The 25489-nt window shown below is 39.8% G+C and overlaps 1 protein-coding gene across 1 annotated transcript in view; it reads right to left on the bottom strand.

The window, feature by feature from the left end:
• Positions 1-25489, bottom strand: part of LOC115384152 (neural cell adhesion molecule 2) — a 188059-nt gene that overhangs the window by 11929 nt on the left and 150641 nt on the right. Inside the window, exons 7-15 of the mRNA XM_030086491.1 lie at positions 23905-24074; positions 18615-18760; positions 12931-13081; positions 10975-11162; positions 10104-10200; positions 5537-5710; positions 2392-2511; positions 2198-2319; positions 624-798 (exon numbers count right to left, since the gene is read on the bottom strand). Coding sequence (XP_029942351.1) covers positions 624-798; positions 2198-2319; positions 2392-2511; positions 5537-5710; positions 10104-10200; positions 10975-11162; positions 12931-13081; positions 18615-18760; positions 23905-24074 — 1343 coding nt within the window. The remainder of the gene's footprint in view (positions 1-623; positions 799-2197; positions 2320-2391; positions 2512-5536; positions 5711-10103; positions 10201-10974; positions 11163-12930; positions 13082-18614; positions 18761-23904; positions 24075-25489) is intronic.

Here is a 25489-nt window from a genome sequence, read left to right as displayed (position 1 = left end):
ACTTCTCAGTTTGTATTAGAGGGAAAACAGCAGCGGTTTCAAAAAGTGGAGCAGATGGATGGAGGGAAGCTGGAGGAAGAAAGAGGAGTAGAACCCACAACCTGAGATGAGAACAAGACCATTTAAATAAAGTCGTGGCTTTAAATAGTCACATGTTGCTTGTAAAAGTCACACTGTCAAGAAGTCACATTTTCAGTAAGTTGTATTATACCCAGTTTACATGAAGATGGGGACGGTCTTCAAAACAGCATTTTCAGAATGTTACATTTTGAAAACATCTTCAAGAAGTCACATTTTCAACAAGTCACATTTTCAAAAATGTGCTTTCCAAAAACTTACTCTCCCCGTCTTTTCCATTATGACACAATCAGATCATTTTCAAAAAGCTTCCCACACTGTGAGCCATTCCTGTGAGCTCGGTCGTCATGGAAACAGACCTTGTTTGCTTGTTTATTGTTTTGTTTGTTTCTTTGTTTGTGTGTGTGTACCTGTGATGTCAGGCTTCTACGGCATGAGGAACTGGTACAGGGTCACTGAACCAGACCCTGTTTGTCTCTTTGTTAGTTAGTTAGTTTATTGTTTTGTTTGTTTGTTTGTTTATTTGTTTGTTTGCTTGTGTGTACCTGTGATGTCCGGCTTCTGCGGCATGAAGAACTGGTAGAAGGTGGGCTCCGACAGGCCCTTGACGTTGCGGGCGGTGATTTCCACCTCGTAGCGGGTGTTCCACTGCAGCGGCTGCAGCAGCGCCGAGTCCTGGGAGCCCGGGACTAGCTTGGTCATCCACTGCTCCTCCTTATCCTGCAGCCAGGGGGCAGCAGAGGGTCAGTGCCCGTTATGCACTGGGGCTGTGTGCTCACAGGCGGCCATATTGGATTCAAAACAGGACCCATAACCAGAGCCCATGTTTACAGGTGGCCATATTGGTTTAAATGCATTACCCACAATGCCCTGGGGACATGTTACAGGCAACCATATTGATGTCAAAACAGGACCCATAATGCCCTGTACCCATGTTTACAGGTGGCCAAATTGGTTTCAGAATTTTGCCCATAATGCCCTGTGCCATGTTTACAGGTGCCCATATTGACTTAAAAGAACAGGACCCATATTTAAAGGAAGCCATTTTGGTTTAAATGCATTACCCATAATGCCTTGGGGTCATATTTAGAGGTGGCCATATTGGTTTCAGAATATTACCCATAAGGCCTTGTGCCGTGTTTACAGGCAGCCATATTGGCGTCAAAACATTACTTATATTTAAAGGTGGCCATATTGGTTTAAATACAGGACCCATAATTCCCTGCAGCCATGTTACAGGAAGTCATATTGGTTTACATACATTACCCATAATGCTTTGGGGCTGTGTTACAGGCAGCCATATTGGTCTAAATACATTAACCATAATGTCCCAGGCCCATGTAACAGATATACAGCCATACTGGTTTCAAAACAGGACCCCTTTGCCAGAGCCCATATTTAATTTGGTTTCAGCATATTACCCATAATGCCCTGGGCCTGTATTACAGGCGGCCATATTAGTTTCAAATTAATAACTCAACATGGAAGAGAAATTTATCCCTTTAGTGTTAAAAATTCCTCATATACAAAAGAATTAAAGTGCTTGTTTTTGACACTGATGTCATTATTGACTGGTATCAGCTTTTTTTTTAATGGTATCAGTCCGATATCGGTCATTTTTAAAAAGTTTATCGGTATGAATCAAAATGAGCCTTTTTTAACAGTTCTATCAGTCCAATATCAGTCATTTAAAAAAAAATAAAGCATTGGTCAGATATCAGTAATTTTCTTTAATATGTCGGCATTAGACAACGTTTTAACATATCAGAATCGGTCAAATTTTGGTCATTTAAAAAAAAAATATTTTGGTCTCAGACAAATGTTTTAACATCTTGGTGGCATATTGGTATCGATTCGACATCGACCATTTTTTAAACATGTCAGCATCGGACACATTTCTAATATGTTGCTCTTATGTTGGCCTTAAAAAAAAGAAAAGTTGGTATCGGAAAAAAGATTTCAACATCTCGGTCTGATATCGGATCAGTATCGACCAATAGCGATCATTTTTTAAAAAATATATGAATACAAAACCTGCGTACTACATTGTTTACATTGTTTTATCATCTCTTCTGTCTCCATGGAGACGATTGTTCGTCGCCATGGAGACCTGACTCACAGTCTTGTACTTGACGATGTACTCCACGATGGGCATCCCGCCGTCGTCCTGCTTCACCAGGCCCAGCCGGTACGCCGTGCCCATCCCCCGCTGGCCGTGCACCGCCGGCGGACTGGGCTCCCCTGAGAACCCGGAGAACCGGTGCTGAGCGGGCGGAGCATTCCATTACAGGAGGAGGGGGGGAGGGGACTTACGGATGGGCAGCGTCTGGAAGCTCTCCGTGTGGCTGAACTCGCCCTGGCCCTTCCCGTTGACAGCCGCCACCCGCACCTCGTACGTGGTGTTCGGTTCAAGTCCCGTGAGGACCACGGTGGCTGGAGGGAGGAGGAAAACCGTTATGGAGAACAAAGTGTTATTACAGTGTTATTACAGTTTACTCTGGTATTACTGTGTTATTACAGGACTACTTGAACCATGGTGGCTGGAGGGGGCAGGAGAACTTTATGAGAACAGTGTTATTACTGTGTTATTACGGTGTTAATACAGTGGTATTACACTGATATTACAGTGTTATTACACTTGACTCTGATATTACTGTATTATTACAGGATTATTTGAACCATGGTGGCTGGAGGGAGGAGAACCAGTCACTTTCTGGGGTGGCGATGGTTCAGTGGGGAGATCAGTCATCCCACAATCGGGAGGATGTGATTTCAATTCCGGTCTCCCCCTGTCTGCATGTCGAAGTGTCCTTGGGCAAGACACTCCCTGAATTGACCCGAGTGGATGGACTGAGTGCCTTGCATGGAAGCCATCTCTACTGGTGTGTGAATGTGTGTGTGTGTGTGTTGTACGTCGCTTTGGACAAAAGTGTCTGCTAAGTGGAATTGTAGAATATTGTAGAATACTAGAAAGTAGTGGTGTTACAGCATAATTATAAGGTTATTACACTCATTATTACAGGGTGGTTACAATGTTCTTATAGTGTTATTACAGCACCACGGTGGCAGGAAGAAGGAAGACAACATCACAGAAAATGTGGTGGTATTACAATGTTATTGCAGCATTGTTACAGGGTTATTACTGAGTTATTACAGTTTCATTGCAGCAATATACATTTTTATTACAGCACTATCTTGATTGCAGCATTATTACAGTGTTATTACAGCATTTATACACCTTTAATGCGACATTATCAGATTTATCATAGCTGTAATACAGCATTAGTACAGATTTAATTTTGCATTTTACAGCCACAGTTTGGCTTTCTTGCAGCACCAATGCATTTTTTGTGTTATTAAACCACTATCAGATATCGTTGCATCTTTATTGCAGCATTATTTCATTCTTTGTATAACTTCATTGTGGCAATATTATAGATTTATTATAGAATTATTACATCTGTGTTGCAGATTTATTTTATAATTATTATAGCATTTTTATAGCTTTATTATAGCTTTATTGGCTTTATTTTGCTTTATTACAGCTTAACTCTAGCATGATTGCAGCATGACTACATCTTTATTATGGCATAACAAGTTATATTATAGCTTAATTGCGGCTTTATTGCAGTGTTATTTCATTGTTACAGCATTGTTCCAGATCTGTATTTAAATCCTGACCATCTTCGGAGCTCATTTGCATAAATCCATAATAAGGTGCAGTGACTGTAGTCATTTAATTCTGTTTCTGTTTCAAACCAAACTGATGCTGCAGCTCACGGAGGTTCATAAATGAAACCATCCAGGAGGCTCATTATGCTGGAGTTTGTGTGTGTGTGTGTGTGTGTGTGTGTGTGTGTGTGTGTGTGTGTGTGTGTGTGTGTGTGTGTGTGTGTGTGTGTGGAGGGAACGTCGCAGCATTATTACAGATTTAATGAAGCTTTATTACAGCTTTACTGCAGCATGATTGCATTATTAGTGTTATTACAGCATTATCAAAGCTTCATTACAGCTTTATTTTAATTTGTTGCAGCTTTGTTTTGTATTAGAGTCATAGCATAATCATAGAATTATTAAAGCTTTATTGTAATATTATTATAGCTTTATTGCAGCTCAATTATAACATTATTGAAGCATTATTACAGCTTAATTGCATTATTAGTGTCGTGGTATTATAGCGTTATGACAGCTTTGTTATAGCATCGTAGCTTGATTACAGCTTTATTGCAGCTTAATTATAGTACTATTATTTTTTATTACGTCTTTAATGTAACTCTCTGTTTGAATCCTCAGCGTCCTCAGAGCTCATTTGCATAAACTGCAGAGCAGAAAGCAGTGATTTAATTCTCTGAATCAAACTAAAGTGATGCTGCAGCTCGCAGAGGTTCATAAACACTTTTCAATTTGGGAAATGAAACCGTCCAGGAGGCTCATTATGCTGGAGTGTGTGTGTGTGTGTGTGTGTGTGTGTGTGTGTGTGTGTGTGTGTGTGTGTGTGTGTGTGTGTGTGTGTGTGTGTGTGTGAGTGTGTGTTTCCAGTGATCACAGCATTCCTCTCATCACGTTGTAATTTCAACATTTCAGAGTTAATTTAGAATAAAGAGTCGAATTACAGCCAGTCTCTGTTTGACTGTACTGATCCTGAAATCACTGATTCTGAAGAGGCGTTCAGGGACCGAAAGAATTCAAATAAGCATTTTTTTGAAAAAAAAAAAAAAAGTTGTTGAATTAGTTGTTTTTTTTTAAGTAGGAGAATTTTTTTGATAGGTGAAGCAATTCTAAAAAGGCTGCAGCTTTTTTTAAAAAAAAGAAGTTGGATCAATTTTTAAAAAATTTGCATATTCCCGTTTCCAAAAATGTCTTTGCTTGAACTTAGAGCATTTGCAGCTCACTCCCAGCCCTGTATTTTTTTTCAAACAGTTGTAGCATCTTTTTTTTTTTTTTTTTTTTTTTTTATTTATATTTCTTTTAGGGTTGAAGAATTATTTTTTATTTTTTTGTAAATTTGGGGAAATTTTAAAAAATTTGAACCATTTAAAAACTGTTGGAAAATTTTATTTCTTTCCTGTAAATTTTTGAAGCACTTTTCAAAAAGCTGATCCTCTTTTTTGAAAAAAAGTTGGAGCAATTTTTTAAAAAGTTGAACTTTTATAATTTGGATAAATTTATTTTTAATAGAAGATTTTTTTTTTAAAAAACATTGAATTTTTTTGTAGATTTAAAAAAACATTTGACCATTTTATTAAAAAAAAAATTGGAGCATTTTTTTTTAAGTTGGAGCTTTACTTTTTACAATTTTTTTTTTTTTTTAGCAATTTTCAAAACGTTAGCCCTATTTTGTTTTTTGTTTTTAAGTTGGAAATTCTTTTTCAATTTGGAGAAATTTTCAAAAAGTTGGACCATTTTTTTCATTTGTTTTTTGTTCAGGTGCGTGGAGCAGCTTGTTGACAGTACTCACTGTGCACGCTGTGGGAGCGCAGCTCCCTCCAGTCCTGAGGCCCCGCCTCCCGGTACTGCAGCAGGTAGTGGCTGATGGGAACGCCGCCGTGGGAGTCGGGTTTCATGAAGCTGACGGTGGCCAGGCGCTGCGAGACTGCCGACAGCCGCAGCGAGTACGGATTGGACGGGACGTCTGGGGGGAGGGGCAGCGGCTGATCGTCATTTGACACCAGCAACAGTATGCAAATCAGATGGTGAGCACTGTGGTTCGAGTGGAAGTTTGCATGATGTCCCTTTGCATGTATAGAAGATGGATGGTTGCTAACATGTACAAAGAAGTATCTGTAATTTGACACCAGCTGTAATTTGACACCAGCATCAGTATGTAAATCAGCTGGTTAGCACTGGAACTGTCTACAATTGGAGTCAAGGTTATTGCAGAGTTTGCATGTTCTCCCTTATAACATCCAGAAAATGCTAACATGTATGTGGAACCATCTGTAATTTGACACCAGCATCAATATTGTAGTCACTGATTAAGCATTAGTACTGGATACAGATTCCAGTTGAGGTTGGGAGAAGTTTGCATGTTCGCTTTATTTAAGTAGAGTCAATGGATGGATGGATGGATGTTAAGCTGCTGGAAGATGTGTCTGTCATTTGACACCAGCATCATGAAACAAACAGCTTTTCTCTTTACATCAGCAGCAAAAATAAATCAGAGTTTGTATGAATTTTAATGAAATAATTTTATTAAAATAAAAGCAGGAGTGTCCATCTTTACTATCCAGTCATTCTGCTTTCTGTTTTTGAAGCACCTGCTCTTATTTTGTATTTCTCTTTGGCTCACCATTCCAGGTTTTTCATGGAAACTACAAAAACAATTAATTATTTCATAATTTGTATTTTCTTTTCTTTAAAAGTGCATAAAGGAGTTTGTACGTTTTATGTGAAACAGCGCACCCTGCAGGCCTTGGGCGTAATGCAGCTTAGTGAAAAACGTCCCTGTGGCTTGCGTGCACGGAAGAGAGGAACTCCTTCCTCGCTCGTTTAGTAGCGCTCGAGTAAGATTTAAGTTTCTTTTCCCTGGTGGAGTCTGTGTGGAGCTGTGGCAGTGCTAGAAGCCAGTCTTTTCTTACATTCTGGAAGATCCTGCTCAGTTGTTGCTCACTAAGCATCTGGCGGAGTAATGGCGGACAAAACGAAACTTAACTCCATCAGGCCAGCCGGAGCGCGCATTACGTCATCCCTTTCAAATTCTCTCCAAAAAAATGCTGGTGCCGGACCGGCACTGCAACTTTCAAGTGACAATTAGTGCTGTTAGAGGTACTTGTAATGAATATGTCAGGGCACATTGTACACATCGTTAAAAATGTGTAACATATTTATGGTGGAAAATAAGTATTTTTAAAGTTGAAAAACTCCTTAATGCACCTTTAATAAAATAAAAGTAGAAAGATTCATCTTTAATATCCAGTCTTTCTCCATTGTTTTTTATAACGGTCTACTTTTATTTATTTATTTATTGGCTCACCATTTAGATTTTTCATGTAAAACACAAGAAAACTTATTTTTTATTTTATTCGTTTGTTATGTTAAATAAAATAAAAGCAGAAGACTCCGTCTTTACTATCCATTTTGTTTTTTAAGCTCATACTTTTATTTTTTTGAACAATTAAATTGTTCTTACAAAATACAGAAACGGTTAATTATTTACCAATTTGTACTTTATTTGTTATAAAATAAAAGTAGCAGTGTCCATCTTTACTATCCAGTCATTTTTTTCTGTTTTTATATGCACCTGCTTTTCTTTAAATCTTCTGTAGTTCTTCATTTTTTTTTTGAGGAAAATATAAAAATATTTCTTTCTAATTTTTCTTCATTTTTTTTAATAAAATAAAAGCAGAAGCCTCCATCTTCACGATCTGTTTTTTTTTTTTAGCTTAGGCTTTTATTTTCTTAAAATTCTTTGGCTCGCTGATTAAATTTTTCTGGGAAAATACAAAAACAGTTAATTGTTGCCCAATTTTGACTTTATTTGTTATAAAATAAAAGTACAAGTTTCCCTCTTTACTATCCAGTCATTCTTTATTTTGTTTTTGAAGCTCATGCTTTTATTTTCTTAATGTTATTTGGCTCATCAATTCATTTTTTTTTTACACAATACATAAGCATCTAATTATTTCCCAATTTTCACATTTTCTTAATCAAATAAATGCAGAAGTGCCCGTCTTTGCTATCCAGTTATTCTGCATTCTGTTTTTTTGAACACCTACTTTTATTTTCTTAAATTTTGTTTGACTCTCCAATTCTCCAAATCTCCTTTTTTTCCCTGGAAAATACAAGAAAAGATAATTAGTGAAAAATATTTATACATCTTTTTTTTTAATAAAGTAAATTTAGAAGCATCGATCTTTACTATCCCATCTGTTCCTTTACGCACCTGCTTTTATTTTCTTAATTTTTTTTTGGCTCGCCATTATCATTCCCCATTCAGAGTCATTCAATCTGCACTAAAGATAATTGGACGGCGTTTTTGTGCAATAGTCGGCGTTACAGTAAATTAGAGGGTAGTTCCAGTAAATTGGCGGGGGTGGGGGGGGGTTTCAAAATAAGGCAATCAGCATTAGTGGAGAGGTGCAGGACTGTAAAGGGATGCAACGTTTTATTGTGAAGGAGGCAAAAATAAAGGAGGAGAGGATGTGGCTGTGTGCTGGTGGAGACCACGGTTAAAGAGCCTGGAGAGCAGGAGGGGTTGGGAGGGGTCACGGGGAGGTCAAGACAAAGTGATGATAATAGTGATGTTGTGACATTGTAGAAGCAACAATACAGTGACGTAGTGCTGATAAAACAAGAATGCAGAGATGTTGTGGTGACAGTGGTACGGTGTTGTGGCAACGGATATAGTAACATAGTGATGACACAGTGAATTGTAGTGACAACATTGTTACGTTGCCGTGACAACATGGTGACGTTGTGATGATACAGTGATAGTATTAAGGTACTAATACAGTGATGTTGTTGTGATGTTACAACAATGTTATAGATGTGGTGACGCTGAAGTCATGATGCGGCGGTGGTGCAGCAATGTTGTGGTGATGTAGTGAAAATATAGTGGTGACGTTGTGGTGACATGGTGACCAGGGGTGGGGTGGGGTTGAAATTCAGCCCGGGAGCTTAAATTGGAATAGACCCCGCCGGCCCGGAATACACCGGCCGTTCGGGAAACCTCCCGAACCTCCCGATGGCCACCCCGCCCCTGATGGTGACAAAATAGTGACTTGGTGATGATCGTGACACTGTGGTGACAGTATAGTGACCGGGTTACGTTGCAATGATGCTCCAGTGACATTTTGGCGACGTGGTGATGATAGTGACCTTGTGGTGAAAATATAGTGACGTTGTGATGATAGTGATGTTGTTGTGATGATAGTGATGCTAAGGTTATGAGAGTGATGTTGTGGTGATGATAGTGACGTGGTGATAATACAGCGATTTGGTGATGACAGTGACCTTGTGGTTGTGATTATAGTAACGTTGTGATGATAGTCACGTGGTGATAACATAGTGACGTGATGATAGTAACGTGGTGATGATAGGGACGTGATGACAGTGATGTTGTGGTGGCAATATAGTGACATTGTGATGATAGTGATGTGGTGATGATAGTGATGTGATGATAGTGATGTTGTGATGATACTGGCATTAAGGTGATGATAGTGACGTAGTGATGATAGTGACGTTGTAGTGATAATACAGTAATGTGATGATAATACAGTGATGTGGTGATGATAGTGATGTTGTGGTGATAATATGGTGATGCGAGTGATGTTTTGGTGATAATATAGTGACGTGGTGATGATAGTGATGTTGTGGTGATAATACAGTGATGTGGTGATGATAGTGACGTTGTGGTGATAGTGACATTGTGGTGATAATAGTCATGTTATGGTGATAGTCATGTTGTGGTGATAGTGACGGGGTGATAATATAATGACGTAGTGATGATAGTGACATTGTGGTGACAATATAGTGATGTGACGCTAGTGACCTTGTGGTAAAAATACTGTGACGTGGTGATGATAGTGACGTGGTGACATGGTGACAACATTGATGTGGTGATGATAATGGCATTTTTTTGACACTGTAATGACAATATAGTGACATGGTGATGATGATCGTGACGTTGTGGTGGCAGTATAGTGACCTGGTGATATTGCAATGATGTTCCAGTGATATAGTGACAAAGCGGTGATGTTATAATGATGTTGTGAGGATACATTAAAGTTATGATGACCATGTTGTATCATGGTGACAGTACAGTGACACAGTGACATCGCCACTATGATTCAGTGACACAGTGACATTGCCACTATGATTCAGTGACACAGTGACATTGCGGTGACAATAAAGCAATGTGACATTGTAGTATTTTGGGGACGATACACTGACGTTGTGATGTTACAAAAACGATGCATAGATGTGGTGACGCTGAGGTCATGATGCGGTGATGGTGCAGCAACTGTTGATTTGTGGTGAGGTCTGTCCACCTCTTGTCAGTCTGTTCTCCTGTCCTCTGGACTCACCCGCCTGAGCCAGGATGAACTCCTGGAATCGAACCCCGATGTTGTTCCTCGCCGTACAGTTGTAGCGACCGAAGTCCCGGTCAGACATGGGGGTCACCTGACAAGGTCAACCAGAGGTCAAAGGTCAAACAGTGCAACATTAAAAAAAAAAAAAAAAATAGGAAATAGATTCTACGATTGTTGGTTCATTCATTCACTCTGTTGGTTTTCCATTAAGGCAACTGAAAATGCAACTTTTAGAAAACAGCTCCCCATGGTGAATCTTTTTGAAAATAGTCCATTACTGTGAAGATGGGTGAAATGCAACTTTTTGAAAAGATGCCAATTTCGTCTTCATGGAAACTTGTAAAATTCAGTCTTGTAAAAATTACCTGTAATTTAATTCCTTCATCTTCATGGAAACTGGGGTAACAGTTTTTGAAAAATGTGCTCATTCGTCTCCAGAGATATGGGGAAGAGGGATTTTTAAAAAATTGCGTCATCTCCATGGAAACTGGGAAAAACACAACTTTTTGAAAATGTGCCAAGTTTTGATCCCAGTTAAATCACTCTGTTTTCATGGAACTGAGGGAAAATGCAAGTTTTTAAAAAATTTCCCAGCTCATCTTATAGAAGAAAATATTATTTAAATATAGATAAAAAGAAATCCTCACATTCAAAATGATTTGTCACCATACAAATGCAAAAAGGCAACTTTTTGAAAACCACTTTTTTTCCACTGAAACAGTGCAACTCGCAACTTAAAATATAAAACAAAACTTTTGTTTTCCTTTTTATTTCATAAACAAACAACAGCAACTTGTAACCTAAGAGGCTGATTACATCACTTCCAGCAATTCCATGGTAACAGAAGTGTGTCTGATCTGCTCACCTCCAGCACCGACTTGCCGGCGGTGCCGTGGACCCGGGTGGTGGGCGTGGCCTCAGCGGCGATGCTGATTCGCTCCCTCCTCCACAGCAGGGTGGCCGGCGGGTTGGCGATGACATCACAGCTGATGTTGACGGGATTTCCCTCCCACGAGTACAGGATGGTGTGGTTGGTCAGGAAGCGTGGCATGACTGGGAAACGGTATCGGAACACGGTATCGGTACAGGACTGAAGGTGAGGACCAGTATCAGTACACAGTATTGGTAAAGGACTGAAGGTGAACACTGGTATCTAAAGATACACTAAAGGTTACAACTGTTATCAATACATAAATACAGGTTCGGACTAACATCAGTAACTAGGTAAAGGTTGGGACTGTTTTCAGGACTGGTATCGCTATGTAAATACAGGTTAGGACTGGTATCGGTACTGCTATCAGTACAGCACTAAAGGTTAGGACTGTATCAGTACTGCTATAAGTACAACACTAAAGGTTAGGACTGTATCGGTACTGCTATAAGTACAACACTAAAGGTTAGGACTGGTATCGGTACTGGTATCAGTACAACAATAAATGTTAGTACTGGTATCGATACTTGGTATCGGCACATAGCTGAAGGTCAGGGTACTATCGGTACCGAAGGTCAGGTATCATCGGTACTCGATATCGGTACATAGATAAAGGTTAGGACTGGTATTGGTACATAACTGAAGTGTCAAACCAGTATCGGTACACAGTATCGGAACATGACTGAAGGCAAAGACAGGTATCCGTAATGGTATCGGTAGTTAAATACAGGTTAGGACTGGTATTGGTACTTGTATCGGTAAAACACTGAAGGTTAGGACCAGTATCGGTACTGTATTTGGTACATGACTGAAGGTTACTACTGGCACTGGTAACTAGGTGAAGGTTATGACTTACTGGCACTGGTAACAAGGTGAAGGTTATGACTTACTGGTACTGGTATCGACATGTAACTCAAGGTTAGGACCGGTATCAGTACTGGTATCGGTACGTAAATCAAGGTGAGGATTAGTATCGATACTGGCTTCAGTAAAAACTGAAGGTTATTACTGGTATCAGCACAAAAATAAAGGCTAGTACTGGTGCCGGTTCATAACTAAAGGTTAGGACTGGTATCAATACTGGTATCAGTACACAATTGAAGATGAGGACTGGTATTGGTACATCATTAAAGGTTACCACTGGTATCTGTACTGGTATCGGTACATAACTGAAGGTCATGACTGGTACCAGTACTTAGTATCGGTACATAACAAAGGATCAGTCCTCATGTATGATAGGTCAATCCTCCAGTCAGGTGATTCTGACCATTAGCCTGGCTCTACAGCTGGAGATGGTCCCCGGCCGCTCTCCACAGCCGCCCACTGCTCCCTACGGAATGCTTCAGCGCCATTGAAGGATGAGTCAAATGCAGAGGAAGAATTTCGTTGTACATTCACTGTATAATGACAAATAAAATACCTTACCTTACCTTTAGTACCATTCTCATCCTGTATTAAATTGTTATCGCTAGTTGGTATCTGTGTCCAGTATCGGTACATATATCTCAGTCGTTGCTCTCATCCTTTTTCAAACTAGTATCGGTACATGACAAAACATAAGTCGTCATACTCATCCTACATTAACTGGGATTGCTACGTGGTGTCGGTACTCAGTATCTGTACAGAACTAAAGCTTAGTTCTCATTATCATCCTTTATCAAACCGGTATTGGTGCATCTCTTCTTCATCTCTTCCCTCCTTTAAAAAAAATGAAGGTTCCACTGACTGATTCCACATTGTTCTCATAATGAATCTAATCACTTCAGAGGGTGGAACCAGAAAACTCGTGTGTGTGTGTGTGTGTGTGTGTGTGTGTGTGTGTGTGTGTGTGTGTGTGTGTGTGTGTGTGTGTGTGTGTGTGTGTGTGTGTGTGTGTGTGCGGTTCCTCACACTCCACGTCCAGGAACATGCTCTTCTGATGGCCTCCTATGCGGCTCTGAGCCTCGCAGTCAAAACGTCCACGGTCCGACAGCCGGACGGAGCTCAGAGTCAGCACCGAGCGGCCGTGACGCCCACGGACCTGCAGCCGTCCATCTGGACTCTGGGGTCAGGGGTCAGGGTCAGGGTCAGGGTCACGGGACAGAGGTCAGGGAACAGAGGGAGGGAAGAGAGAACGATAGTTAGAGAGAGTTGATCCTGCAAAGGAACCACGGTTTGAATCCCTTCATACAATCTGACTCTTTATGACGGCTCTGTGTTTTTGGTTCTAGGTTCTAGGTTTGTGGTTCTCAGCTTTCAGTCTCAGTTTTTGAGTTTTGGGCTCTCAGTTTTTGGTTCTTTGTTCTCAGTTCGCAATTCTCGGTTTTGGGTTCTTGGCTTTCAGTTCTCAGCTATGGATTCTTGGTTTTGGGTTTTGGCTTCTTGATTCTTCGCTCTTTGTTCTTGATTCTTGGTTCTCAGTTTTTGATTTTGGGTTCTTGGTTTTCATTTCTCAGTTTTGGGTTATTGATTTTAGGGTTTCGGTTCTTGGTTTTGGGTTCTCGGGTTTAAGTTTTGGGTTCTTAATTTTGGGTTTTGGGTACTCAGTTATTGGTTTTCTGGTTTTGGGTTCTTGGTTTTGGATTGTGGGTTTTGAGTGCTTGGTTTTGGGTTCTCAGTTTTTGGTTCTCAGTTTTTTCTTCTTGGTTTTGGGTACTTGATTCTTGGTTTTTGTTTGTTGGGTTTTCGGTTCTTGGTTTTAGTTTCTTATTTTAGGATTGTGGGTTTTGGATTCTCGGTTATTAGCATTGGGGTTTTGGTTCTTTGTTCTCTGTTCTGAATTTTTGGATTTTGGTTCTTGGTTTTAAGTTTTAGGTTCTTAATTTTGGGTTTTGGGTAACCAATTATTGGTTTTGGGGTTTTGGGTTCTCAGTCTTGGTTCTCAGCTTTGGGTTCTTGGTTTTGGATTGTGAGTTTTGAGTACTTAGTTTTCAGTTCTTGTTTTTTGGTTTTCAGTTTTTTCTTCTTGGTTGGGGTACCTGGTTCTTGGTTTTCTGTTTTTGCTTTTTGGGTTTTCTATACTTGATTTTCAGTTTCCATGACTCGGTTCTTGATTTTTCAGGTTTCGGGGCTTTTGCTCCTGGGTTTGTGGTTCTCTTTATGTTCTCCAGGAAGCAGAGCAGAGTGTTTAATGGGAATGTGTGGAGGAGGAGCAGCAGAGTCTTCAGGCAGAGATTCTGAGTCAGGAAATTACTCTCTAACCAAACTCCCCCTCCTCCCCCCTCCTCTTTCAGTCTCTCTGTCTGGAGAATCCAGCCTGTTTGTTATGCAGCTCAGCAGCTCAAACACTGATACACACTTATACACACACACACACACTCTCTCACACTCGTGTTCCTGGCAGAGATAAAAGCCGACTGGAGGGTCTGCAGGAACATCAGAAGAGAGAAACTAGTTCATTGATTCTGTTCAATCAGTTAAAGAAACTATTTAGTGACGAATGAAGTAAATAATCAAGGAATAAAACTCTGATTGTTGTTTTCTATGTTAAAAACTAATAATGAATAAAGAAAAAAAGTTAATTTTAGTGCCAAGACTTCAAAGGACCCAGTCCAAGCTAAGATCCAGATCCACATCCTAAGACTAAGACTCAGGAGTAAGACCAAGTCAACACTAGGACTAGATTATCTCAAGCCCAAGACAAGCTTGAGACCAAGTCAAGCCCAAGACTCTAAGACACCCAAACCAGGCCAAGATCAAGACCAGAAGATCCCAAGACCAAGACAAGACTGAGACCTTCAGGGTCTGAGACCAAGTCAAGAGTAAAACTAGGGCATTCCAAAACCAAGAGTAAGATTTTCAGGGCCTAAAACTCAGTCAAGATCAAGACTTAAATGGACTAAGGCTGAATTATGATCAAGACTAGAGCTTCCCAAGACCAAGACTTCCAGGGACCAAGACTATGTGAAGACCAAGACTAGACCCTCCCAAAACTAAGACTAAACTAAGTGTATAAGACAAGACTGAAATGTTAAGGGTCGAAGATCAAGACTTTAATGGACCCAGTACAAGCCAAGACCAAGACTGAGATTAGGACAAGACTAAAGCAAAAGTATCCAAAGACCAAGATTTTCAGGGACTGACACAGAGTTAAGATAAGGATTTTAAGGGGCCCAGACCAAGTCAAGACCAAGACCTTAAGGGTCTGACATCAGGCCAAGACCAAGACTTCCAGGGACCAAGATTGATTCAAGACCAATACTAGAGATTCCAAAGACCAATACATTCAGGGACAGACTGAGTCAATGCCAAGACATCCCAAGTCCAAGTCAAGAACAAGACCTTAAGGGGCCGAGACCAAGACAAGACCCAGTCTTTCTAGGCCGGAACATTACAAATTTAAGACCAAGACTGAACCAGGTGTTTAAAAAAAGACCAAGACTTTCAAGGCCTGAGACTGAGTCAATATCATGACCAGAACATCCCAAGACCAAGAAAAGACTGGGACCTTAAGGGGTTGAGACCAAGACAAGACTATGACTTTCAGAGCCTGGGACCTAGTCAAGACTAAGACAAGACTAAAACTAGAACATTCCAAGTTAAAGACCAAGACTAAGAATTTTAGTGCCTGAGACTGAGTCAAGATCAAGACCAAATATCAAGACTGTAGCGGACCCAGACCAAATTAAGACCAAGATCTTATTAAGGGGCTGAGATCAGGACTAGACCAAGACTTCCAGAGATCAAGACTGAGACAAGACCAAGATTAGAATTTCCAAAAACCAAGACTTCCACCAACTGAGACCGAGTCTGAGACTGAGTAGATCAGGATCAGAAAATCCTAAGAGTGAGACACTCCAATTGTTTAAGACAAAACCAAGACATCAATGGACCCAGAACAAGTCAAGACCAAGACTTTAAGGGGTTGAAATCAGGACGAGACCAAGACAAGAGTATCCAAAGACCAAGACTTTCAGGGACTGAGACAAGAGACAAGTCAAGACCAAGACATCCCAAGTTCAAGACAAGACCAACACCTTAAGGGGCCAAGACCAAGCAAAACCAAGACTTTCAGGATCTCAGACGGGGTCAAGATCAAGTTTTTTTAGGGGCTCAGATCAGGCCAAGATCAAAACTTCCAGGGACCAACATTGATTCAAGACCCAGACTAGAATGTCCAAAGACCAGGACTTTAACGGACCCAGTCCAGGCCCAGATCAAGACCAGAACATCCCAAGACCTATGACCTTAAAGTCCTGTTCCTGATTAACAGCCAAACTGGACTCAAAGACTCCAAAACTCTCCTTCAAACTGAGACTCAGGGACCTACACCTGATTGGCGAGCCTGATCATCTGATTGGCGAGCCTTCCTGTAAAACAAACTACTCGACCTGGACACACTACAGAGTGAATCAAATGCCCCCAAAGTCAGACCAGATCAGTCCCTCTCTCTCCTCCTCTGAGGTTGGACCGGATCCACAGATTGGCGAGCAAATTGAGAGAAGAGCGTCCCGCCTCTAAAAGCTGCACCGGCTGCCATCCATCACGCCGCCTCCTGCGTGTAGAGGTGCGCTCGTTCTCCGTGCCTGCACGTCTCCGTAATTGCGTTTGGAAGAGACGCTCTGATCGATCAACCCGACGAGAACGTTCATTTATCTCCACCGTGACCTTTATTTAATTATTTGGTTTTATTTATTTATTTATTTTCTTCACCACAAGAAAAATAACAGCTGCCATATTTGTTTTTATTTATTTTTCTAAATTTATTTATTGATTTGTCCCACTCCTCCAGCTTCTGTGGGAGATTTGACATTGATGGTTTGTCATTCAAGAATAATTACTTTTTTTTTTCTTTCTTTCTAAAAGCGCCACGGCTCGATGCAGTTTTTGATTATGGGCGAGGTGAATAATTGCTTCAGGGAGGAGGGAAAGACAACAACAAAATAACCCAAAAAATAGATGCTTTTAGTTGTCTTTGTTTATGTTGTGGAGAGAGTCAGTTGAAGGTGACGTCTAAATATAAAAAAGAAACAAAGTTATTTTTGAAATGACGGATTTCCCTTGAAAGCATCACGCAGTGATTGGTAGAGAATGAGGTACATAATGAGGAAGAAAAGAGACAAATGAGACATGTTCCATTTCATTTTTTTGTAAAGACGAGGGAGAACAAGAAATTATATATATATATACACACACACACATATATATATATATATATATATATATATATATATATATATATATATATATATAAATATATATATATATATATATATATATATATATATATATATATATATATATATATATATGCACACACACACACACACACACACACACACACATATACATATATGGTGAATGATTTCCAATCAATTGGTGGAGAGTTCATGAAATTGTAATTACATAGTAATTAAATGGTGATTACATGCAACTATCTTTTATTGTCATGTAATTACCATGCAATTACTATGTAACTAAATGGTAATCACACAATGTTTTTCATACGACTAGGGCAAACAGTAATATCCCTGCTTCCTCTTGACGACACCTTTAGTTTGCTCAGGCCTTTTCAAAAAGTCATTAGTGGAGCCCGCTGACGTCCAGATGAAAAACGAGGGAGGAGGGGAGGGGGGGGGGGGGGGGGGGGGGGGATGCATTAGAGGGTTTCATTCAAGGCTGACATTTGGTAAAAAAAGTAAAATAAATAAATAAATACAGAAAAGAAAAATGGACAGTGCTTCAAAGCGGAGGCTTTAATTGAAGTGGCGAAGCGGACGACGAGGACGGATCTATAAACAAACTGTGGGACCTGTGTGTGTGTGTGTGTGTGTGTGTGTGTGTGTGTGTGTGTGTGTGTGTGTGTGTGTGTGTGTGTGAGCCACTTGGTAAAAATACACCATATAAAAGCAGAACAGTCAGTAAAAAAAAACAAAAAAAACAACAAAACTCCAGCAGAAGATGAAGAGACTGTATTTTAAAATATGAATAAAGGCACTTTTTTGTGTTTTTGAAAGATATGTTCTTTTTTATATAGAGAAAAATAAATATCAGATTGATATATAAATACTGAGTTTGAAAATTATATAGTTTTGTGTAAATCTGTGGATCTGTATCTATAGACCTATAGATCTATCAATCAAGGGACAGAGCCATGTATTTTAAGACAATAGATAGACTGACATATATATAGATAGATCAATAGATGGACACACATCTATAGAGAGGGTTCGGGTCAGGATCAAAAGATAGACATATAAGTATAGATGACAGGGTATAAATGTTCTAGTAACCATATTTCTGTTTTTCTACCTTGAATTCAACAGTTAAGCTGGAGTCTGGATTCTCTTCAGATGAGCCGCCCTGTTAGAACCACCTTGAAGCTTTTCTAACCAACCCCCTCCACCCTCCACCAACCTTCTCTCCTCCCCCCACCTTGTCTTCATCACTTTAGCCCCTCCCCCACCTTATCTTCATCACTTTAGCCCCTCCTCCACCTTATCTTCATCACTTTAGCCCCTCCTCCACCTTGTCTCCATCACTTTAGCGCCTCCCCCCACCTTGTCTATATTACTTAAGCCCCTCCCCCACGTTGTCTCCATCCTCGTAGCCCCTCCCCCCACGTTGTCTCCGTCCCAGTAGCCCCTCCCCCCCACCTTGTCTCCGTCCCCGTAGCTCCGCCCGTCCTGCCCCGTCCTCCAGGAGATGTCGGGCAGCGGCTCCCCCTCCGCCTGGCAGGAGACGACGGCTGCGGCGCCCTCTACTGCCGTCACGTTCTGCAGCACAGTGATGTGAGGCTGGACTGGAGAGGACACACACACACACACACACACACACACATATACACACACGCTGGTAAACAGATCGATGCTGTGAGAATAGAGCACTTGTCGAGCGGCTGCAGTGGGATTTTAAAAGCCGGCTGTTTAAAGAGAGCAGTTGTTTAAAGTGTGTGTGTGTGTGTGTGTGTGTGTGTGTGTGTGTGTGTGTGTGTGTGTGTGTGTGTGTGTCGGAGTGTGTTTACTCGACCAGTTTCAGGTGGATGTGGAAACAGTGGTGACAGTTTAGGAAAGTGTTTATGTGGAGAGGCAGTTCAGAGTGAGGATAACGGGTTTATTAGTCGGTTTCCATGGAAAGGGGATGAAACGTAATATTGTCATCATGGAACTGGGGCACGTTTTTGAAAGTTTTCTCAGTCCGTTTCCATGGAAACGCTTGTAATGCAACTTTCTGAAAGTGTTTACGCTGTCCCCAAGGAAACGGAGGCACGGAAACAGACAAAAATGCAACATTTTGAAAGCACTCTGAATCTGTCTCCATAGATACAGGGGAAAAATGCTACTTTTTGAAAGCGTTCTGACTCTGTTTCCATGGAAACTGGGGAAAACGCAACTTTTTCTCCAGAGAAACGGGGAAAAAACACAACTTTTTGAGACTGTTCTGACTCTGTTTCCATGGAAACAGGGGAAAATGCAACTTTGTCTCCATAGAAACAGACTCAGACGCAACTTTTGAAAGTGTTCTGATGTTTTTGTGAAAACGGGACAACACAACTTCATGAAAATACCCCAACTGTGTCTCGGTGAAATCCTCCTGGTCCTGGTCTCTCTTCTTTCCTTGTTATCGTTTTCAGTTTTTCTCCCATTTCCATGGAAACCAACATCATCTCCTAAACGTTGCCATGTGAACCCAAACCTTCAACATCTGGTGACCTTTCTGTAAAGACTGGGATTCAAACCAACAACCCAGGTGAAGCTTCACCATAGAATCAGATTTCCTCTTCTGTCCAGAGAGCCAGAACCCAATTTTACCTCCATGAAATGGACTTTCAACAAACTTATGCAAAAATAGGAAAAGTTTTCCAATTTGTAGACGATAAGATTGTAGAGTCAAAATCAATAGAATGTCATCCTGCTCCTGATTTAGCTTTGATTTAGGATTCTATGGATAGTTTCCTAGAATATCTACTTCAAGATGGACCAATATTGGGATTAGGATAATGTCAAAAATGTCAAGTTGTTTATTTCTGCATCGCCATGGAGATGGAGCATTTTCAAAAAGTTGCATTTTAGCTTCACACTGCAAACAAAAGTCATTCAATTCAGATTTTTTTTTTTTTTTTTTGCTCTATAAAGACACTGCAAAACAGAATGGATAAAAAAGCTTAAGCATGAATAAACATCACATCGAGGAGGCGGGACTTAGTAGCAATTCCACCAATCAGTGATTAATGACTAAATCGCATGAAAATAAACCAACCAAAATGCATATGAATATATTTTTAAAAATGCCCAATTTATGTTTAAAAATGACAAATATGGATGTTAAAAAATACCCAATATCGGCTAATACCAATACCAACGCCCTTATATGGTCATGAGGCAGCTGAATGCAGGGAATATAAAAACTTCCAGATGATTATTATTATTATTTCTCCATCATCTAATAATTATTCATTCAGAGAGAGGGAGCGATAAGCCGGCCTCCTCGGCCCCGGCGCCCTTCACCACAGAAAAATACGAAATGGAAAAAGATGAATTATCAGAACAGAACTCCGCGGGGAATATTATTAATAATAAGTTATTATCTGAAAGAGTTTGTCTGCAAATGAGGGAGAAGCCAGAGGCGGAGGGGAGAGATTACAATCTGGAATTAATTCAACCTTCCAGGGTCACGCTGCTCATTCCTTTAGTTAGCTATTTTTCAGTTCAGCTGATAAATTTAAATTAAGTCCTTTAAGTTAAAAAAAAAAACCTCAATAATATTCCACTTAGATTAAAACCTAGAATTAATAAAAATAATAATAATAATGATAATAACAAATATATTTCACTTAGAATAAAATCTATTATTAATAAATAAAGAAAATAAAAATTATATTTCACTTAGATTACAACCTATATTTCTGATTTATCATATAAACATTAATGTTGTCATGATAATTATACTTATGAATGCTAAAAAGAAAACTTTCTGATGACCCCACCCCCCCAAAAAAGATAAAAAATTACTTAGATTTATTTTATAAAATATAGTTAGAATGACAATTATATGTTACATCTGTTGCATATAAAAAACAATCATTTTAAAACCTAAAATGTATTATATGAAATAGACAAATGATAATTATTCTTGTGAATGTTAAAAAGCTGCTTGATATATCTAAAAACAGCTTAAATTTTGATTTATTATATTAATTATAGTTATAGGTATACTTGTCAATGTTAAAAAAAAAACTGTTGGATATATTTAAAAAACTGTATTCCACTTAGATATACTTAATACCTATCATTTTAATTTATTATACAAATTATAGCTATCATGATAATCAAACTTGTCAATGTTAAAAAAGGTGGATATTAAAAGAAACAAAAAAATCACATTCTTCTTAGATGAAAACCTATAATTCAGATTTATTATGTAAATTAGTTAATATGATAATTATACTTGTGAATGTTAGAAAGCTGCTGGATATATCTAAAAAAATCTGAAACCGACATAATCCACTTCGATTAAAACCTAAAATTACCATTTATTATGTAAATGATAGTAATTGTGATAATTATACTTGTGAATGTCAGAAAATCCATTAATGTGTTGGAAGTGACACGTCGAACAGTGTGAGCCGCTCCAGGAAGAGAAATATTGTTTACAGTGACATTTCGAACAAGTGGAAGGAGGAAAACAATACTGGAGAAACAGCTGGATGATGCTAAACCTCCAGGTTTAAAAAAGGGAAAACTCTGTTCTTTCAACTCAGCGTTAAAGAGGAAGGTTCTATGTGTCTCTTACAAGTCTAAAAAGTGGATACTCACAGTTGTTTTACAAGAAATTTAAATCGAGTCTATCTGTAGTTGACTGGACTTGAGAGACGACTGTGTTGTTGGGGCATTTTATAAATAAGGTTAAATTTAATTGAATTCAATTGAATAAAAAAGTTCTGAATAATTGGCTACAAAGTTATTATGGTTGATTCTTGATGAGCTTATCAAATTATTGAAAAACAGTAGTGTCACACTGGTCCACTGGTGCAGCATCAGTCATGTGGCGCAACATTAGTAGTGCAACATTAGTCAATTTGTGCAACATTAAGTAGTGCAGTACTGCAACATTAATCCATTTGTGCAACATTACTTAGTGCAGTAGTGCAACGTTAGTCCAACTCTGCAACATTAATTAGTGCAGGAGTGTAACATTAGTCGAGTGGCGCAACATTAGTCAATTTGGACAACAAAAAATAGTGCAGTAGTGCAACAATAGTCCACTTGTGCAACATTAATTAGTGCAGTAGTGGAATATTTGTCGAGTGGTGCAATATTAATTAGTGCAGTAGTTCAACAATAGTTCATTTGTGCAACATTAATTAGTGCAGTAGTGCAACAAAGGGTCCACTAATATTACTGAAGAATAAAAAAATATTTTACATCTATTCAGGAAGAACACAGAAAATCCAGAGATAAACCAAGACGATATCATTATTTTTCTCATTTCTCCACTTTTATTGTGATGATATATATTTCTTTTCTCATCACATTTTCTGGTGCTGATGGTGTTCTAAAGCTGTTGACTCTTTATGTCCCTCCACCCGGGTGGGGTTAAGCATCTCTGGCTAATGGACCGAATCCCCACCCCTCTGGACTCCCAAATCCACCTCGGAATGCTCGCACTGACACTTTATTTTGAAAGAAACCATAAAAATAAGCCCCTTATCTTGCCTTTTCCAGTCAGTCTCCTCCCGCCTGCGCTGTCAGCAGCAATAAAACTAACTTACAGCCACTCTCATTTATTTAAATGGGATTTTTTTTTTTTTTTGAAGAACAAGCGCTCCTCTCATCGCCGTGGCGACGGAGCCGCATGGAGGAGAGGGACCAGCCGGCAGCTCTATCAGCATAGAAATGGGAATGTATTGGAAACACAGAGGTTTTGTTGATGTGTATTCAGCCGGACGGTTGTTTGTTTGTTTATTTTTTTTGTTTTGGTTTGTAAATGTTTGGTTCCAGAGGACAGAGTGACGTTGGAGGGAGTTTGGTAGCTGCCTGTGCACGAAACAAACACACCCAGATGAGGTGGTGAATGCTGATGATTTTAAAAAAAGAAAAAAAAAGAAGTGGTTTCATTTTAAAAAGTAAACAATTCAAAACGACTTTTCAAAAATGCTCAGCCTCCAACTCAGTGGAAACTGTCTTAATGCAAATGTGTGAAAACACAACTTTTTGAAAATACTGAGACTCCCTCTCCACAGAAACTGGGCAAAATGCAACATTTTGAAAATGGAGACAGTGTTTTCAAAATGTTGTCTTTTTAGCAGTGACCATGGAACTGGAATGGGAGTATGTCCTCTCTTCACACGAATACGGATGGACACATATTCCAAAACTTGCACTTAAGATAACATCATTTCTGCCGTTTCCATGGAAACGGACATCACTTTGAAAACTTGCAGGCGTGCAGAGGAATGCCGGTCAGCAGGGGCTTGAACGTTTGTATTTTGATTGTTGAATCTAATTTCATGCAGAAGATCTTCCAGTTCATGAATGACCCAGATCCAGTCTACTCAACAAGTTTTCCCGGCAGACACAACGCATTAAGTCAACATGCAAATTAGCCTAGTAGCTCTGAAAATAAACACGTGTTTCTTGATTTTCTGACTCTGTAATCAGATTTATTTACTCCTGGGAGACTTTTGTACCTGGTGGGTTTATTTTTCCCCTGGTGCAGACTTACAGGCTGAAGGTAGTTTTAAAAAACATGATATTTTCAGGTGTGTAATTAGATTTGAATGAGTCAGAATTAATTTGTGGATGGTTCCTAACAACTAGCTCTAGAGGAATGGATTCTGCATGGTGGGTTTATTTTACCCCTGGTGCAGACTTGCAGGCTGAAGATATATATATATTTTTTAATTGATTTATTTATTTATTTTTCTTAAATAAAACAGGCTCTTACCGAAGACTTTTAGAAAGAGCTCCCTCTCCTGGGCCCCCGCCTTGTTGGCGGCCCTGCAGGTGTAGCTCCCCCCGTCGCCCTGCCGGATGTTGCGGATGGTCAGGGAGCTCCGCCCCCCGTCCAGACGGGTTAAGACGTGCTGCTCCGACGGCTCCAGCTGCTGCCCCTTCCTGAGGAGACACAGGAACATCTGGTTCAGAACGGTGGCGAGGCCACAGATTACTGTTGGTTGGTTCCTGTAAATGTCACTGCTTCCTCCTTCCTTTAGAGGTTACGACTTCATGGTTCCTTTAACTCATCACTACTTCCTGGTCCCTGTAGTCCATCACTACTTCCTGGTCCCTGTAGTCCATCACTACTTCCTGGTTCCTGTTGTCCATCACTACTTCCTGGTCCCTGTAGTCCATCACTACTTCCTGGTTCCTGTAGTCCATCACTACTTCCCGGTTCCTGTAGTCCACCACTACTTCCTGGTTCCTGTAGTCCATCACTACTTCCTGGTTCCTGTAATCTACCGATGGGAGAACTTAAGTGATAGAGAGGGCCACATTCTTTTTGTCAACTCTCCAGAGGGGGCCAGTTGCCCATCCCTGCTGTAGTCCATCACTACTTCCTGGTTCCTGTGACCATCAAAACTTCCTGGTTCCTGTAGTCCATCACTACTTCCTGGTTCTTGTAGTCCATCACTATGTCCTGGTTTCTGTAGTCCATCACTACTTTCTGGTTCCTGTATTCCATAACTACTTCCTGGTTCTTGTCTTCCATCACTATTTCCTGGTTCCTGTAGTCCATCACTATTTCCTGGTTGCTGTGGTACATCACTACTTCTTGGTTCCTGTAGTCCATCACTACTTTCTGTTTCCTGTAGTCCATCATTACATAAATAGAAAACATCTAAGTGGGCATTTACAGGAAGTTAGTAGCTAACTACTGGTTTGTCTGTGTTTGAGGGCGGTGCTTAGCCAAAGTTCAAAAAGCAAAAGTTGCATTTTTGAGAAATTTCCTCACAAAAACGAAAATAATAAATCATTCTAAAAAAGTCAGATTTCTGGCCAGTAGATCCATTCATGGTGGTAGATTTACAGAATCCAATACTTTTATTTTGTTGATTTACAAAATGAAAAGATAAAATCAACAAACAAGAAAACAACTTCAAAGCCATTCTTATCCATAAACGTTATAACCTTGAAATTTCTACAGTGCATTGTGGCGTGAACCAATCACATCTCTCCTCATTGACCTCCGAGGGAAAATTACCCGCCAAAATAAAAGCAGCAGCTAAATTGATGTACGTCTATATTTAAGCTTCATAGCAGGAGCAGAGCGGCGTGAAGCAGGTTCTCCGCCTCCTCATGTCTTTATTTACAGCCTCTTAACTAGCTGTGAAACCTGCAGGGATCAAGGGACGCTAGTTTGGTTTTTTTTGGAAGTCTATCCCACTCCTTAAATAAATTTAAACAACCCCATGGGGGAAGTTTCGTACCATCTGCATGCAGGTTAGAGAAATGAGATTAAAATGTCAAAGAGATCAAGGAGACACAGTTTTAGGGTCTTCGATAGAGTTTGTGCAGCTTTTTCAAACACA

The sequence above is a fragment of the Salarias fasciatus genome (assembly GCF_902148845.1).
Source record: "Salarias fasciatus chromosome 23 unlocalized genomic scaffold, fSalaFa1.1 super_scaffold_20, whole genome shotgun sequence".
Lineage (NCBI taxonomy): Eukaryota > Metazoa > Chordata > Actinopteri > Blenniiformes > Blenniidae > Salarias > Salarias fasciatus.
Note: the sequence above shows the minus strand (reverse complement) of the source record. Positions and strands in the feature narration are given on the sequence as shown.